Source organism: Silurus aristotelis, assembly GCF_946808225.1.
Source record: "Silurus aristotelis genome assembly, chromosome: 8".
Taxonomy (NCBI): Eukaryota; Metazoa; Chordata; class Actinopteri; order Siluriformes; family Siluridae; genus Silurus; species Silurus aristotelis.
The window spans coordinates 29,531,402-29,550,607 of record NC_139581.1 but is presented as its reverse complement, the minus strand read 5'-3'; the positions used below and the strand labels follow the sequence as shown (position 1 = coordinate 29,550,607).

At 41.5% G+C, this 19,206-nt stretch overlaps 2 protein-coding genes across 2 annotated transcripts in view; both read left to right on the top strand.

Moving 5' to 3' along the window:
• LOC310730004 (WD repeat-containing protein 20) overlaps window positions 1–7,751 on the top strand; it is an 8,937-nt gene extending 1,186 nt beyond the window's left edge. Inside the window, exons 2-4 of the mRNA XM_083548743.1 lie at window positions 2,078–2,260; window positions 2,441–3,796; window positions 4,634–7,751. Coding sequence (XP_083404869.1) covers window positions 2,078–2,260; window positions 2,441–3,796; window positions 4,634–4,693 — 1,599 coding nt within the window. The 3' untranslated portion in view covers window positions 4,694–7,751. The remainder of the gene's footprint in view (window positions 1–2,077; window positions 2,261–2,440; window positions 3,797–4,633) is intronic.
• A 3,279-nt stretch (window positions 7,752–11,030) lies between these two features.
• efhd1 (EF-hand domain family, member D1) lies at window positions 11,031–18,095 on the top strand. Its single transcript, XM_083549194.1, has 4 exons — window positions 11,031–11,563; window positions 15,214–15,361; window positions 16,465–16,599; window positions 17,428–18,095. Exons 1-4 carry the CDS (start codon window positions 11,190–11,192, stop codon window positions 17,560–17,562), a joined length of 792 nt encoding a protein of 263 aa, XP_083405320.1. The 5' UTR covers window positions 11,031–11,189; the 3' UTR covers window positions 17,563–18,095.
• Window positions 18,096–19,206: the final 1,111 nt, after the last annotated feature.

Below are 19,206 nucleotides of genomic sequence, written 5' to 3'. Positions count from 1 at the left end.
TATATATATATATATATCTCAGTCCATGTGTTTTGCATTCATTCGATTTTTTTATTTTATTTATTTATTTTTTTTTTTTGTGGTACCTTGAAATTTTCACTTGAACTAAGAGACCCAAACCTCAGCTCCATGGAGATCTGCTTCCCATGGGCCTCCTCACCTCACCTACACTCACCGACTTTACTAATGCGGCTGAATAAAATCTCCACACATCTCCAAAAGCACCGGAATGGAGGTTTTTACATATAATAGCAAATGGGCACTAAATGAGACAATGAGATGCTCCCTAGCTACATTTTATTGCGTGGTCTTTTTTGACGACTATCCTAGGATTGTTTGTTCCAACTATAATGCATTGGCCTGCTGAGAAACAAGGACCGAGCCCAGCCTCTGGTTGCCTGATAGAAAATTTATCTTCACAACATGAAATTTATTTGCTGTGGTCTGAATTACTGGTTGAAGAATATTTAAATCCTAAAGGCGTATCTCCACTTCGTTGATGTGATTTCCGGCAGACGCGATAAACATTCGACCTTGAGATCTTTTTCACGTATTTATTTATAAAAGTCATTTATAGATCCAAAGTCCATTATAGGTAATATTCAACTAGCCACTGTTTTATTACTGGTGCATTTATCGTCCTGCAAAACAAATTCTCTAGTTAAATCTTTTCTTTCTCGCTTGTCTCACCATTGTTTGGCAAAAGATCATCCCGATGTGAAGAGGCATCCGTCTCCATGATGTTAGATGCTATTTTAACATTACATTTCTTTATAGATTGCTTTCGCACGTGAGTGGTGAATTGGGCGCCCCATCGTGTGATCGGACAGTTTCATCTTTGAAATATTCTGCCATTGGTGCAGTGACAACATTTTCCTTTTTTTTTTTTTCCCTTTCTGAACTTTCCTTCTTGTATTTCTTTGTGATGCCATAATAAAGTTTAATAAATAATGGTCAAATGTAAATATTGGTCATCGCCAACATGGCCAGAGGTATTTTACCCAAAACAAATTAAAAGATGCCATGTTTTTGGGGGCTGCATTTCATCAAGGAGCAAACTTTTGCCAGATGGCCTGCGAGGTACTTTTACCCTGGTGAAAATCTAAAGTAGGAAACATTGGATGTCCGGTACAATTAATATCTGAAATATGTGGTACTAAAAGGCTCAGTTTCTTTCCGGAAGGCTCTCCAATAGATTTTGGGGTGTTGGGATTTGCGGTCATCCCCATCGAACACTGGTGCTATCAGGTGAGTAGGTCTGGGGTTGTGTCAGTGTACTTGTTCATTACAAAGGTGTTCAATGGACTTGAAGTTCACGGCTCTATGCCGGACGCTTGAGTTCTTTAGGTCAAGCGTTAGAACATGGAGTTTGCTTTGTGCACAGGTGCATCGTCATGCTGGAACAGGTTTGGACCTTATGAACATAGTTTTGGTCTGCCTTGTAGGGGTGCGTGATATCTCTATTTTCTTGGGTTTCCCTGACAGCTACAATTAGGCGATATATTGCTGGGGATGTTGTTCTGCTGGTAGCTTAAGAACTACTGTGGATGGCTGACTCCTAAAATTGTTCTATTCTTCATATTCTGTGTGGTGGTCAGTTCACAGCAGTGACAAAGATTCATCTTTTCCAACAAGTTTAGATTTTTACCTTTTTGTGAATTTATTTATTTATTTATTTATTTTTTAAAACCTTAATAAAATTATTTTTTTCTAAAAGTGTGCATTTTTTGAGTCAAATTCTTTTATTTGACTTAGACATTTTAGCTGTTACCAAACAAATATAAATCATTGCAATGCAGCAGGAACAGAAGCTGCATCTGAGGTAAAATTATTCAAAAAAATGTATAGTCATGCTGATATTTTGGAGAAAAAAAAACTAGCACTTTTTGTGTTCTATTGATTTACTATATAAAATGTGCACATTTTCTGCTCAATACTCAAAAATGTCAAATCGCACATCGTTAATAAAAATGGCGTCTTCGTAGAGGATATATACAGATTTTTTTCAAAATGCTTCTACAAACAGTGTACATTCTATTCATGGTGTTTACTTTCTTTTCTTTTCTCCAATTCATAGGCAGTGGATCTTAGTAAGCCTATAGATAAGCGTATATATAAAGGGACGCAGCCGACATGTCACGACTTCAATCAGTATTCTGCCACTGCAGACAGCGTGGCTCTCATCGTGGGTTTTTCGGCTGGCCAGGTCCAGTACCTGGACCCCATCAAAAAAGAGACCAGCAAGCTTTTCAATGAAGAGGTGTGTGGGTGAGATTGTTTCGTATAGGTCTTTAGTTCCAGACTAATTAGTGGTAATATCTAGGAAATCCTTTAGGCCAAAATGACTTATATTCTTTGTGACCTTGAAACTAACGCAAAGTTGGACAGAGGTGTTGGTAAGTTGACTAATATTTATGTTCTACTGCTTCATCTCTTTCAGAGATTAATAGACAAAACTAAAGTGACTTGTCTCAAATGGCTTCCTAAATCTGAGAACTTATTCCTGGCCTCCCATGCTAGCGGGGACCTCTACCTCTATAACGTGGAGCACCCGTGTGGCACAACAGCGCCGCAGTATTCTCTGCTTCGGCAGGGTGAAGGGTTTGCGGTTTATGCTTGCAAGACCAAAACGCCCCGTAATCCACTTTTGAGATGGGCAGTAGGGGAAGGCGGGCTGAACGAATTCGCGTTTTCACCCGACGGTGTGCACATAGCATGCGTCGGCCAAGATGGCTGCCTACGTGTCTTTCATTTCGATTCGATGGAGCTGCACGGTGTCATGAAAAGCTACTTCGGTGGCTTGCTCTGCGTTTCTTGGAGTCCCGATGGGAAATATTTGGCTACCGGTGGAGAAGATGACCTGGTCACTGTATGGTCATTTGCAGAAAGTCGTGTGGTGGCACGCGGTCACGGTCACAAGTCCTGGGTCAATGTGGTGGCTTTTGACCCCTTTACTACTAGCATAGAAGAAGAGGAACCGATGGAACTTAGCGGTAGTGAAGAAGACCTCCACCAAGGCCAAGGGGCACTAAATTTCGGTCGAGTGCGAACCAGCAGCACTTTATCCCGTCTCTCTCGACACAGCTCTAAAGGAGGGCCGTCTGTCTCGTATCGCTTCGGATCAGTGGGACAAGACACCCAGTTTTGCCTTTGGGATCTCACAGATGATGTCCTGTATCCTCGACTTCCCCTTTCCCGTGCCCTCACCAACACATTCGGCTCCAACGCACCACCTTCCATCAGTGCAGGGTTGAACAGCACAAGCGGAAGTGGAGGAGTTGAGGGTCACCATCACCCTTCCAACACCCACCAGACGGCTTCATTACCCCTTCCACTACCTCGCTCCCTCTCAAGGTCCAATTCCCTGCCACATCCTGCTGTTGCGAACGCTTCGAAAAACCAAGGGGGGACCGAAAGCGGAGGGACGGGTGTAAGCGGCGTAGGAAGTAGCGCCCCCTTTAGCATTGGACGTTTTGCAACGCTATCGCTCCAAGAGCGCAAATCGGACAAGTCTGCCACTGGAGGGGAAAAGGAGCACAAGCGCTACCACAGTCTTGGGAACATAAGCAAGAGCAACGACAAGATCAATGTAGCACCGCGTAGCAATCGATTAGATGCGTCTAAGGTGTTGGGAACAACGTTGTGTCCACGCATGAATGAAGTCCCCTTGCTTGAACCTCTAGTTTGTAAGAAGATCGCCCACGAAAGGCTCACGGTTCTTGTCTTTATGGACGACTGCATCATCACCGCATGCCAAGAGGGACTCATCTGCACCTGGGCACGGCCAGGCAAAATGGTGAGGCCCCATATTTATTAGTTTTGATAAATGTACAGACTTTTTTCTTGATTTTAATTACTTGATATTTGCTATTTGATATAAGGAGATTTAAATGGAAGTTTTAATTCTGGTTACTATTTTTATTTTTTTTGCAAAAACAATAGAGCATTTTGGCTCCATGATATGCCATGAATGCACGATGCGATTGGCTCTTATTCAGATCAGTAAGATTTAAGCCACATCCAATTCAATTTGTAGTCAAATGTCTGCGGTTAGACAGATTTGGCTGTTTATCAATTGTAATATGCAAATGGGTACGCTTAACAATCTGTGCCCGTCGCCTCCAGTTGTTCTATGCAGGAAGGGGGTACGATTTTGAAATTGGCTGTTTAGCATGTGTTTGGAAAAGTCAGAGGAAGTCTGCTACACCCGGCCAACATAAGTATTTGCGAATATTTTCTAGCACTCCATCAATTATTGGTGGGCTTTGAGGTCTTATGAGGAGCACAATACGACTCAAATGTATGTCGGACCGTCTGAGATTGGAACTGGTTTAATCTAAATGCATGCAAATACGTGTAGTTCCTGACTTACGATGGTGATGCGTTCTTCAGACATTGTTAATAATTAAGTTACAGTACATAAGTTAGCAAAACGGAGCAATTTATAGTACCGTACCGTGTAACCTATACAGTATATATGTATAAACATACAATTTACAATTTTGTCGTATCTCCGTCGTCATAAGGTTGAACCATCGTAACTCGGGGATCACCTGTATATACACAATATTCAAGTTGCATGAATCCCCCCCCCTCCATTTTCCAAAATCAATTTGTCCTCTTCTTGTTGCAGCATTCTTCTCAGCCATTATCGACACAAAATGGAAACTCGCCCAGCGGAACGGTGGTATAGCCGGCAGCAAAAAAAAAAGCCTTTTCACACTCACCTGCCCTGATGCTTCCTGCTTCCTGTTTTCAGAGGCATGACTTCCTGTCCTTGAGGCCCGGAGTCTGTCTGGCACATTTTTACCACTGTTCTTACTCAGTCTCATCTTCATAACCACAAAAATCACACACACAGTTCATCTGAGGACAAATACATAAAGACGGTGGCACAAACCACACAAATGTAGATACACTTTATCTTCCATATCGGGGGGGGGGGGGGACAACAAAAAAAACCCCACACTGCAGATGCCACGGTCATTGTATCTTATTTATTTATTTTATCATTGAAACTGTAGTAATTTATATTGTACATATTCAGAATACTCTATAAAGTGCAGAGGACTAAACGTATTGAAATAACAAAACTCCAATAATTAATATATTAAAAAAATCCTATATTGTACATAGTTGCGTTTGAATGTTATGTTTGTGACACGTTTAAAAGATTTAGCCTTTCGGTATGCTAGTGCTCCTTATACTGTTATGACCAACGATTGGGATCTGATCAAGTAGCTGCAATTTGTTTAGCCTGTACTGCAATTTCCTGATTTACTGCGAACTCTTGAACGGAGTTTCTCTGGTTAATATGGTCAACCATACCTAACTAAAACGCTACTAGCTTAAGTCCGGTAAATATCCGACACAAAAAAAAACGAACCGTTTTAACAAGCATTATACAAGTTTCTTGAACTCCAGGTCGACAAAATCCAACGTTGTATTCCATCCGTGAATCAAACTGGACTTTACCATCCCTTCCAAGGTACTTTGCTCGCTAATTGCACCAACTAGCCGAAGAAAGATACTTGTACTTCAGAATCACACTAAACTATTGTAGCTTCCAGTAGGCAGATTTTTTTTTCTTCTATCCCTTTTGCCAGATTTTTCCCAAATTTGAATTTTTTCCCCATCAGACGAGCGTGGATGCTTTTTCCCGAAGGTCAAACCTTAGGTTCTTACGAACGTCCTGTAAAATTCGCTGAGGAATGAGGCGTTATCGTACCGACTAGCTGATTTCAGATTTGTTTCCCCGTCATCATTCCTTAGGGGTGTTAAGATAAATAGATGTCGTCATTATTTTTTAGTATGAAGGTAATGTTACAGGTATTGAATAAACTGTGTATCGAAAAGCATAATTTTAAAGCATGACCAAAGGAATGTTTTTTGATCGCAGCTTAACGAGGTGGCAGGGCAGGTCTTTCCGGAGGACCACCTAAAATGATAAACACTTAGCTCGGGTCTCTCTGCAATTGAATGCTATTCAGCACGCCTTCGTCAACGTCCACTTTTTAAACCCTGCATATCACCAAGTACGCCTTCATCAGCTTCGACATTCTGTGCCTGGGTTCACAAAGTGACACTGATGGCTAATTATTTGCTGGGGGTTTGATGCCCACATTTAGCACAACTAGCTCAGACCTTTTTTGATTGCACTCCAGTAGCAGACCTGCTAACCTTCATGCATTTTCCAGAGCTGTTACAAAAACAATCACCCAAAAGTACCAGAAATTCCAATTGATATATGAAACTATAGACAATTGTGTAGCTATTTAATTGTCTGCTACACCCCCAATTCCAAATCAGCAATATTTAGTCTGTTGTTTGGACTTGAAGTTCCCAGCGGAAGGAAGCTACCCCCTCACTCATTTACAAGACCTACCTGCTTGACTTGGTTAAACTCAGCTACACATAGCTAACATTAGAACTAAAAAAAAGCTAATTGAAAAAATAGCGTATTCTCAATTAGAAATGTTAAAATTTCTGTCAAAGAATTTTGAAATTGTTCCAAATTCGGAATCAGAAATTTTTCTAAACTAAATTAGGGACTATTTCAAGGTTTTGACTAGCGATTGATCAAATCCGAATGCAAGAATCGTACCTTTTTAGTTTCCGGCAGTGATATCAAACCGGGTTGACTTATCACGCTGCCGTTTCCTGTTCCTGATCTAACAAACTTCGATCAGGCTAAGAGTAACAGAACGTCCTTGAGAAAACCCGACAGATTTTGAGGAGGAAGGTGGCAGAAGGAAGTCGATATGGCGGAGTTTAAAAGCAGTTTCTTAACGGTTGCCCATGCTGCGTTAAGCTATGTTCAGCTAACTTTCTACCTGCTATGAAAAAAAAAGAAAAAGTGAAAGTTATGGGATGTTTCCAATAATGTGACCAAGGTTTTAATTGTCCTTGTTGATTTTTTTTTTTTTTTATTATTATTCCAATTTTATTTCATTTTTAGATGTTTTTTTTTGTTTGTTTTTTAATATGGCTGTGATGCAACATGAAAATTTGCAGGGACGACTATCATTAGTCTTCTCTTTCTGTTTAGATTTTTCTGTTTGAGGATAAACTTGAGTAGAATTTTAGCACCGAACATGTAACATCACCACTGCCCACCCAATTAGCATCCGGTTTAACTTGCATGCTATAATGGCGCAGCACCGTTAATCTAATTCATTAATTGTTTAAGGGGTAGCTTAGTAGTTAAAATGTTAGAATATGGTGAGTTCAAATCCCAGCACCACCAAGCTGCCATTCCCGGGCCCTTGAGAAAGGCCCTTGACCCTCAACAACTGCGTATTTGTAGGTCGCTCTGTATAAGGGTGTCTGCCAAACACATAAATGCAAGTTAGCGGGCTGGTTAGCATGTTTTCTCGCTAGCTCAACATTAAGAGGACCTTCATATCTCAAACCATTTTTTTCTATTAAGCGGCGAGTGGTGAAGTCACATGAGCTTTTCTCTCTGTTGTATTTAACTGATTTTGACTGGCATTCCTGTTTGCCAAGGCAACGGACCAAATTCAGAAATTCCCAAAATCCGTGCACTGAAAATCTTTCTTACAGGCCCACTCTTTAATTGCTTACCTTCCAACACGACATCCATGAAGCATGTGGTTTGTGATTTAATTTCACGAGTATGTGCGGATTTAACCCGGTTAATAACAGTAATGCCTGAGCCTCCCAATGGGGCAATCGACATCACAATATCAAGTTTATATATGGAGATCTGTTATTAAAACTCTTAAATCCTGTCTCCTGTGATTGTGTCCTGATAAAATGTTCTAGCTAGCTAGAAGTCACACACGTTACATTGATAAAAGTATTAAGACGCCTGACTTTTTTTTTAGACATATTGGGTTCTTCCATTTGGTTTAGATACAGTACTTTTTACATTGAGTAAAAGACAGCAGGTGGAGCTGGAGGTAGCAGAGCTGAAGATGTTTGAATATTCGTTGTGAGTGACGACGATAAACATAAAACGATAAACACAAAACGACGATTAGAAATGAGTTTATTAGAGGGACAGCGCATGTAGACGTTTTGTAAACAAGGTGAGGGAGGTGAGATTGAGATGGTTTGGACATGTGCAGCGGAGGGACATGGGGGATATCGGTAGAAGAATGCTGAGGATGGAGCCACCAGGAAGGAGGAAAAGAGGACGACCAAGGAGGAGGTTTATGGATGTGGTGAGGGAAGACATGCAGGTAGTTGGGGTTTAAAGAGGCAGATGTAGAGAACAGGGGGGTTTAATAGGATTTAGGTGCGGTGACTGAGCAGGTCATTTCATGATCGATATCACTCTAGACAAATGTTTGATCTCTAAATAGCTCTCTAATAAACATCGTCGTATTTGTATGGTGAAATCGGTTCTAAAGAGCCGCAGTCTAGACGTAATCGTGTAGTGTAATGGTGGAGTATGGAATGGGAGCCATGTTGGTTCAGGATTCCTTTCACTTTCCAGAAAGTCTCCAACCTTACCTGCTCCAAAACAACCCAAAACCATTAAGCTTTCACCTCCATGTGTGATTGTGAGGATGAAGCAGTCTGATCACATCTTTTCTCCTGTTTTCCATCTCACACAAGTTCATCTACTACCAGATGAACTTGTGTGAGATGGAAAACAGGAGAAAAGACTGCTAGAGACAAAAAGGTCCCATTTTGGACTCCACAGAACTTTCATACACTCATTAATGTGTGTTGTTTCCTACATAGAAATAAGTAGGAGCATGCATATGTTTTAAAACACAGCAGGGCACTCAGCAAGCTAGTTAGCCTGCTTGCTATTTAGGTTTACCACATATATAGTCTTTTATTTGTGTACATATACAGTATATATTTCTCAACAGAACTAGGAACATGTTTGAATTTGAATTGAATTTTTTATGTCACTGTTCAAGCGCTAAGAGATCATCTTAGATTGGAGACAAGTAGAACGAAATGTGCAAATGTGTAAAATAATAAGAAAATAAGAAGGTTTGACCCCGACGTGATTTGAACACGCAACCTTCTGATCTGGAGTCAGACGCGCTACCGTTGCGCCACGAGGTCCGGTGTTGGAATCAGCTGATCGCGTCACTTATGTGACTGTAACTAATTGCTGAACAGCGGCGGTCACGTGCAACACTGGACATGCAGTAAAAACATGACGCGTTATTTTTGTATCTTGTTGTATAGTGTAACATTTCTCTGCTTAGCTCCAGAGACCTCGTGGCGCAACGGTAGCGCGTCTGACTCCAGATCAGAAGGTTGCGTGTTCAAATCACGTCGGGGTCAAAATCTTTTCACCCTAAACCTAATGGTTAGAACTGTTTCTCAGCTTTTAATTCTATATCGTCGAAATATTCGATCAAATACATCTTATTCCAGGTTCTGCCCCTAAACAAACTAACAAACTAACAAACATTAGATTTTTTGTCAAATCGCATAACAAGGCTGCTATAATTATTACTAAAGGCTTTTAGATTGTACTTGTCAATTGAAATAATTTTACATTTATTTTTAAAAGACATAATAAACTATTTGCTATTTAAGAAATAAAAAAAAGAAAAGCTTGGGCTCGTCCGGGATTTGAACCCGGGACCTCTCGCACCCTAAGCGAGAATCATACCCCTAGACCAACGAGCCATATATCCAACTCATGGAAGAATAGCCTATATAAAGATACTACAGCCCACCCAATAATTCTATACTACCAAAATAACGAATTACGAACAAATTATAACGAATAAACACGACACGAGTATAACATTTATACCCATAAAGCTATTATCTAAAACCCGACTCGAACACGTTTACACGATGTATCTTTATTAGGAACACTAGAGGGCGCTAGAACACGCGAGTTTAATTATTAAATTAATTTCCGATATTATAACAGAGCATTCATTCTCAAACTTTTTCTGCCATTCTCCACGGTGGGTTTTCTAGCCCCACCTTTCCTCCATCACGACCAAAATGGAAATACTTAAATACTCAAATGTATTGAGTTTTCAATAACATCAAATATCATTAAGTTTAACACTAGAGCAAATAAAGGTGTAGTTGTGTTGTGTTACTGATGTTTTCGTTTACTTGCGATAATGATAATACCTGTTTGTTGCTTTGAGTGTGTCTTTATTTTTAATAAAGAAAATCATAAATGAAGAACACAAAAAAATAGATCAATCATGCATCATCCATTGCGCCTCGGCTGTCATGTCTTTATTATCCACTAGAGGGCGCGCCACACAATTTGAAAACCCCTGTAATAGAGTAACTCAAATACAAAATACACCCAACTATTCAATGCACGGCTAAATAGACTTGAGGGATCAAATACTAAACTATTATTTATACAGATTTTAATTTGCATCGTGGATACAAAATTTTATTCCGTGTTTTAAATATCGTGTGTACGTTCTAACTTTACGCGTTGGTGGTATAGTGGTGAGCATAGCTGCCTTCCAAGCAGTTGACCCGGGTTCGATTCCCGGCCAACGCATAGATAAACCTTTTTTAATTATCTGTTAAAATAAATATACACAAAATGTAGTTTTATTAAATTAACACAATATGTTTTTTTTTTTTTTTTTATCAACGCAAATGTTAACACATGATAATCAATTGAAAATTGTGGCAGAATCTTGAGTGGCACAGCTTTTTGATAGAGAGAGAGAGAGAGAGAGAGAGAGAGAGAGAGAGAGAGAGAGAGAGAGAGAGAGAGAGAGAGAGAGGTGAAGGTGTTTACGCACTGCGTAAAAAGAGAATCAGAGAGTCAGAGAAAGAGAGAGACAAAGAAAGGCTGGTGAATGAGACTAAGAATTGCTTTAAAATAAATGCAACCATAAACAGATGTTTCTGTGTGTTCTATATAATAATAATAATAATAATAATAATAATAAGACTCTGTGTGGATTAGTTTTCCAGTCGCCCCCAGGTGTGAAAAACGCATCATTTTTGCGTAAAATTCATGGAACTGGCAATAAAACCATGCAGCTTGCAAACCATCCTGATATAAATCAGTCTGTGATTCCGCGTGCAGCCCCGCCCTCTCTCTCTCTCTCTCTCTCTCTCTCTCTCCCCCTCCATCCCTCCCCTTTTCTCTCTATCTCTCTCTCCTTGAGGCACAGAATCCCGGCTTGTCTCCAGTCCGACAGCTGATCACAGAGAAGCAGCAGCAGCACCAGCACCCCACGCTTCTTTCCACCGCCATGGCGTCAGAGGAGCTCGCGCGGAAGCTGAGGCGCAGACTGGACGCCACAGAGCGGCCCGTGAGTCCGGGGCAGAGCCCGGTCATGAGTCCCGCCGTGAGCCCCGCCGTGAGCCCAGCGAGGAGCGTCAGCGAGCCACGGAGGGACGGCGAGGGCGACGCGGACGCCGCCGCCAACGGGGACTCGGGGTGCTCGAGCGAGCTCGCGGAGAAGCTGAACCGCAGGCTGGAGATCGGAGGAGGAGATGGAGGCGGAGGAGGAGGAGGAGGAGGCGGCGCGAGGCCTCGACAGGTGATGAAGGTGTTCAACCCATACACCGAGTTCAAGGAGTTCACGCGCAAACAGATTAAACAGATGGAGGAGATGTTTAAGAGGTGAGCGCGCGCTCACGCACGCGTCCGTCCTCATCCTCACCAATTCATCAATTACATTCCGCGCGCGCGCGCGAGAGAGAGAGAGAGAGAGATCCGTCCCGTCAGAAAGACAGATGGATAGAGCAAGAGAGACAGGAACAGTAAATAGAGTGATGGATGGACACAAAAACACAGAAAGAGATAAGTAAATAGGGCAGAGTGTTAGATAGACAGATAGAAAGAAAGAAAGAAAGAAAGAAAGAAAGAGGAAAATGGAAATAAGGAAGAGAGAAAATGAAAACAGAGAGAGAGAGAGAGAGAGAGAGAGAGATCCAAAGAAGAGTGAAGGACAGAAAGGGCTCTTTCATGTTTCTGCGGTGATGTTGCAGTGGTGTGAGAGTGTTTGATGAATGGTGTGACGTCACACACTAATGGAACTGATTCAATTCTAATTCTGCTGCTGTACCCCCCCCCCCTTTCTCTCTCCCCCATCTCTCTTTCTCTCTCCCCCATCTCTCTTTCTCTCTCTTTCCCTCTCTCTATTTCTCTTCCTCTTACTATCCCCATCCCTACTGTATCTCTCTTCCTCTCTCTAGCCCCATCTCTCCCTCTTCCCCTCTCTTCTCCTCTCTCTTTTTCTATCTCTCCTGTTTTCTCTATCCCTCTCTATCTCTAATCCTCTCTCACTCAGTTTATCTTTCTCTTCCCCCCTAATTTCTCTCTCTCTCTCTCTCTCTCTCTCTCTCTCTCTCTCTCTCTCTCTCTCTCTCTTTTCATTTTCGGCCTCATTGCGGCATCACAAGGGGCCACTTTTCCGAAGTCCTGCATCCCCACTGGCACTAACAATGTCAGCTTTGTGTGTGTGTGTGTGTGTGTGTGTGTGTGTGTATGAGACCTGGTATAGATGCAGCTCTGTGGGTGCAGGAGTTGGGGGTGTGAGATGTTTCTATACTCAAGTAAAGAAGTAAACAGACTGGGATGAAGAGAGTTTTATTCGAAGCCACCAGGAATTCTCTCAGGAGAACATGGGCGTGTGTGGGCATGGCCTGTGCTTGGTGGGTGTGGTTGAAGTATCTGTGGGTGTGTAGGGCGTGGTCTGAGGTTGTGTTGGTGGGTGTGGTCTGAACTTGTGTATGTTGTCGTGGTTGATATATAAGGTGTGTGGTTTGACTGTATGTAGGTGAGTGTGGATTTGGTTTCTCTGGAGGAATACAGGTGTGGTCTCAGCTTTAGTAACAGGGTCCGAGTGTCTGTGGGAGGGTGTGGGTGTGGCCTGAACTTCTGTATGGGTCTGTGTGTCCACGCCTCCTTTACTGGTCCTGACAAGCTCAGAAAATCAGAAAATAAGCAAGTAAGTAGCGTAATAACAGAGGGAAGCGAGGTGTGTGAGTGACCCACTTCAGCCTGGTTTTAGCCACAGAGGAAATACGTGTCATCGAAAAAAAGAAAACCGGGTCACACACACACACACACACACACACACACACACACACACACACACACACACACACACACACACACACACACACACACAAGGCTGAACTGCACAATATCTGCCGTAGAATCATGAAGACAATCTCGGCATTCAGACCACAGTTAGGTCTTTCTTATGAGCCATTACAGAGCGCGCGCACACACACACACACACACACACACACACACACACACACACACACACACACAGAGTCTAATTGCTTTACTGCTTTACGAGTCCTGGGTTTCCATGGTTCCTTTCGCCTTTGTGTACCATGTTTATGGAGAGTGTGTGTGTGTGTGTTGTGCTGGAATGCGTTTGGCATGCGGTGGGTGCTGAAATGCCAACCTCACCCTCCTTTTTCTTCCTTATTATTCTTTTTCACTCCCACCCCCCTTCCTCTCTCTGAGTTCTGATTGGTGGACTCTGGTACGTGGGAGTCTTATTTTTTGTGTCAGAGTAGCAGTATAAATCCAAACATATAAACATCTTGCAAAAAAACGTTTGCAGAAAGTGTGTTTCCTGCATTCCCTCCAGAGACGATTGGAATCTGGATTCAAGATTATCAGGAATTAATGGTTCATAAAAACATGGCTTTTGTATTGAAAAAAAATAGCGATCCTTTTTTTGGGCTTATACTGGGGTTACGCAAGTCAGTAAAAGAACCTTTCACGGGTGGGTGGGTGGGTGTGTGTGTGTGTGTGTGTGTGTGTGTGAAGGCCAGCTCACTGCCCCAATCCTGGCTATCTAAAAATACCAAGAAAAACCCAACGAGCCAATAAGAAAGAACATTTAAACACACACACACACACACACTGCAAAATGCTCAGTAGTTAGTGTTAGAACAGTGCGTTTATACACGAATACGTGAGTTAGAGTTTTCTCCTGATTTGATATACAAGTGGGCGGGGTTAAGCAGTGCATCGTGTGATTGGATTGGCTGCTTCAGTTTGATTGATTGCTAAGTCCAGACACAACACTTCTGTCGAGAGGAGATTAGACATGGTGTTTGAGTGTGAGACGTGAGACAGCCTGATGTGTATGTGTGTGTGTTTGTGTGTAAGTGATGGTTTGTTCATGAACGATTCGTTCATTTTGAACGAGTCTTTAACGGGACTCAGAAGAACGAGTCGTCTCAAAAAAGGAAACAGAAAGGAGCAGTTCATTTTATTCTTTCTTTATACAACGTATACGCTCTCATACACTCAACGCTAAACGATTCCCATCTTCCCAGCATCAGTGTGTGTGTGTGTGTGTGTGTGTGTGTGTGTGTGTGTGTGTGTGTGTGTGTGTGTGTGTGTGTGAATTACTTTCTTTTAAAAGATTCAATCAATTATGTACTGTACTGATGTACTGTAATCATAGCATCACAATATTTGTCTTTCTCTTTGTGTCTCTCTGTGTCTCTCTCCATCACTTCCTGGAGAACAGGATATTAAAATTCTTCACCTCAGTTCTCCCACTCTTCTTGTACTTCAATCTTCAAATTATTGCGACAAACTCGTTCCTCACACTCTACCATCACATCTGTAGAAAATGTTGCTGTTCTTGATGTCTCTGACCCATTTGTCCTCAGGTTAGCTTATTAGCATCAGTCCCTAGTGCAACTCCAGTTGCAAGTCTAAATGTTAGCACTCTGTAAATTCCCGGAGAATGTTTTTTCACGCTAGGCTTTATGCTAGCAAAGCAAGCTAGCCACATACTTCATGCGCACTGGATGCATGTCATCTCTGCTGCTTCTTACGGGTTTTGTTCTCCTGCATCTGGTGTTTCTACACGTTTAATGGGAGGCTGTGCGTATACGATGGGATACTCCACGTTTGGAAGTTTTCCTTCCAGACTGTAAATAGGAACTGGTTCATTCCACTTGAATTCCTTATTTACACTTATGAGCTCCACTCTGCTGGAAAGATGTTCCACAAGATTTTTGTGAGAATTCATTCAACCACCGTGGTTTTAGTAAAGTCAGGTACTGGTGTAGGTGAGGTGTCGGGTATGTCAGGTTGAAAAATTCGTCCCAAAGTTGAGTATAAGAGCTTTATAGCAGGAAGATCTTTCACTCCAACCCACAGAAACCATATCTTCAAAATTTCGTGCCACATCCAAATACGTCTTTTACCTTTTCGGTAAAAGTTTAAAGAAGAACCACATACGACTGAAAAAATCTGGGGTCCCAATGCATTTGTGTATGTTACAGATTTGACTCTGGGAAGGACGGATACATCGATCTGATGGAGCTGAAGATGATGATGGAGAAGCTGGGAGCTCCTCAGACTCACATCGGCTTGAAGAACATGATCCGCGAAGTGGACGAAGACTATGACGGCAAGCTCAGCTACCGAGAGGTAAGTGTGTGTGTGTGCGTGCTATAACCAGCTTTTTGGAGAATATCTTTCAGTGCTTCACACCTTGTGGTCCATCTGAGTTTACATGAAAGGCATATTTCGTGTTATTGGTTCATTCGCAGTTGGTTTAGATTAAAATGCGTACAATTAAATGATCCGATAAGCCAAAAAAAACGAGGGCGATGAGCTGAAAGTCCTCATAAAACTCCGTTTGAACATACAGGGACATTTTTTTTTTGTGTGAAAACAAGAAATTTTATATGACCGTTTTCAGTTTTTTTCACCTTAATAGTAGCTGATGAGTCTTTTTGGGGACTGACCTGATCTTATAGTATCATCAGAATAACCCGTGTGCATCAGGATTGTGGTCCTCAGAAAGCTATAGAGCCACACACAGACACTCAGACTCTCAGACAGGTGATAAGGCAGCTATGTGTGGAACACAGTGGCTCTGTTGTGTCTCAGTGTCTTAAGTGACTGGAAATTCCATATGGATAAGATTACACACACACACACACACACACACACACACACACAAAACATTTCACATGTCGTACCCTGTATGTATGTGTATGTGATGAATAAAATTTGATTTGATTTGATTTGATTTGACACACACAGTCGCTTTATCTTAGATCACAATCTGCAGTCACAATTAATCTCTCAATTGGCAAAAGTATTGAGGCACCTGACTTTTTCAGACACACACAAATCTCCATAAAAACATGATGATCTTATTAGAATAGAAAATGGAGAATGAATGTGTAATGCAATGTTCAGAAAGAAGCTCATACCAATCTTATGCTCGGGTGTCCACATACTTTTGGTGACACAATGAAGCTTCTCTGAAGTAGACCTCTGACACTGGAGAGTCCTTACCCGAGTACTAGGAAAATGTGTCCGGGTTACGTTTGGTGCGTATCAGAACGAGCGGATGAAAATGTATCAAAACCTTCTGACCAATCGGATTTGAGAACGCAGCAGCCTTAATTTCGCATGCGGTGTTGAGCAACGGAATGAAAAGAAAATTATATATAACACAAATATTTCTCTCTCTCTTTTTCTCACACTCTTTTTTTTATCTGTCTCTCTCTCTCTCTCAGTTCCTTCTGATCTTCAGGAGAGCTGCAGCAGGGGATCTGCAGGAGGACGACCCTCTCATGGCACTGGCTCGTCTCTCAGAGATCAACGTGTCCAATGAGGGCGTGAAGGGAGCATGTGACTTCTTTGAGGCCAAGGTGTGTTTGTTTGTGTGTGTGTGTGTGTGTGTGTTAATTAAGAGAGAGTGTGCACTGTTTCCTGTGCCCATTCTTCTTCCTCTTTTTCTTTCGGCTTCTCCCATTAGGGGTCGCCACAGCGACATCCGTCTCCATGTTTCCTGTGTCCATTGACCTTATTTAAAGTGACGATTGGCTAAGTTTTAGTTTAAATGCATGGCACCCTCAATGGTGATTAATGTGTGCATGTGTGTGTGTGTGTGTGTGTGTGTGTGTGTGTGTGTGTGTGTTTACATAGGTGAGGTTTTAAGTCGTGTGTCTCCATCTAATGGCAGTACAGTTGAACTTCACCTTTTAGGAGTGTGTGTGTGTGTGTGTGTGTGTGTGTGTGTGTGTGTGTGTGTGTGTGTGTGTGTGTGTGTGTGTGTGTTTACATAGGTGAGGTTTTAAGTCGTGTGTCTCCATCTAATGGCAGTACAGTTGAACTTCACCTTTTAGGAGTGTGTGTGTGTGTGTGTGTGTGTGTGTGTGTGTGTGTGTGTGTGTTTGTTTACATAGGTGAGGTTTTAAGTCGTGTGTCTCCATCTAATGGCAGTACAGTTGAACTTCACCTTTTAGGAGTGTGTGTGTGTGTGTGTATATATAAAATGTGTAATACTGGTGTATAGTCTTCATTATATGCCATATAGAGTGTGTGTGTGTGTGTGTGTGTGTGTGTGTGTGTGTGTGTGTGTGTGTGTGTGTGTGTGAGATGGTTTTTAATATGGAGTATGTTTTATAAAATATTGGTATACAGGTTGTGTTATCTGTAACAGGGAGAAAAAGAAAGTGTGTGTGTGTGTGTTACAGGCTCAGGTGCTGTCAGTACGCAGTAAGTTTGAGGCAGAGCTCCGTGAAGAGAAAGAAGAGAAGCAGAGGATGGAAGAGGAGAGAAAGCAACGACGGGCTGCATTCAAAGAGCTTCAATCTGCATTTACCTCTTGAACATGCATGCCTGCGCACACACACACACACACACACACACACACACACACACACACGGCGTACCTCCTACTGATGAATACAGAAGCACAGCTGTAAAGCCTCACTGTAACTGTAGCTAAAGTAACTCACACACACACACATACAGTACACACACACACACACGCACACACAGCTTTAAAGGTGTGAGCTTCCTATTTTACTCCGACTATCTCTATTTTTGAAATAATATTTAATATAAGAGTGTACTTTAGTATATAACGATATTAATGAAGGAATATATAACGATATAATTATTTAAAAAAATATATATATACAGGTGTAACATATGAATATTTAAATCAGGTCGCATGCTGAGCGACTTTGTGACATCATCATGACATCAGGTTTAGGGAAATGTTTTTTTATTTATTTGTTTTTAGATTTTTTTTTTATCATGACCAACTTTCATAATGTAATAGATTTTTCTTAAATTGTATATTTTTTTCCTTAGCATGTCTTAAAATCCATTAACAATAAAGTCTGTTATTACACGAGTGAACACTACGGAATGTGTAAATGCACTCACACACACACACACTTCTTCTTCTTCTTCTTCTTCTTCTTTCGGCTGCTCCCATTAGGGGTCGCCCCCCTAATTTACCCGGGCTTGGGACCGGCACTAAGAGTGCACTGGCTTGTGCCCCCCTAATGGCTGGGTTACTCACACACACACACAACGTGAACTAATACCCAAACACCCCAAATAACGTGCAATAGCCAATTCTTTTAAATTTCATTCTAATAAAAATGTTATAAAAATCAATAGAAATAAGAATAAAAAAAATTTATTCTGGTTCAGAATGTATGTTTGTAATCAGGTTCTCCTCTGTCATTGTATGGACACGTCGCCAAGTCCCCAAATCTTTATATACCAGTACATGTTACATGCTTTCAGAGTTGAACATCTGAGACTAGATTTTTTCTCTCTTTCTGTTTTGGCTTTCCGTCCACCCTGAGATTGTGTTTTCAGTCAAAAAGAATTTTTTATTTTTTTTTTCAAGTCATGATCTGGATTAAATACAACAGTGTCGCTTAAATCCAGATCTTGAAGGTGATAAAGATAGTTTGGAAATCTCAAAATAATGTGACGTGGCCATTTCTCAGAAGAAAAAAACAAAACAAATTTGTGTATTAGCAACATTTCTTCAGAGAGGAGCTTTGTGTACATGGGTGAAAAAGAGGGCGTGTTCGATTTGTAACTCCACCCATTTGACAACAGAGACTCCACCCACACCACGCGAATCCTACCTGTTGCATCATTAAAGGTAATTGTAAAAGTCCGTTTCCGTCCACAAGGTGTCAGTAGTGAGCTACATAACAGTTAAGTATATTTTACTATCTCTAATAAACAGGAATTATTATTGAATATTACACACAACTGGAATTAAATCAAAATAGGAAACTGATTGTATTTATGATTTATAACCGATCGATTGTAGCGTGTAAATAGATATAGAAGTCACGTGACCCTGTATAACCAGTCATTAAGGGACAAACCAGCAAATGTACACGCGATATTGTTCCACATACAGTGTTTCTTAGTTACGTTGTTTACATCTCATGTTTCTGGAAATGTTCAGGGCATTAACAATGTGTAAAAAGTGT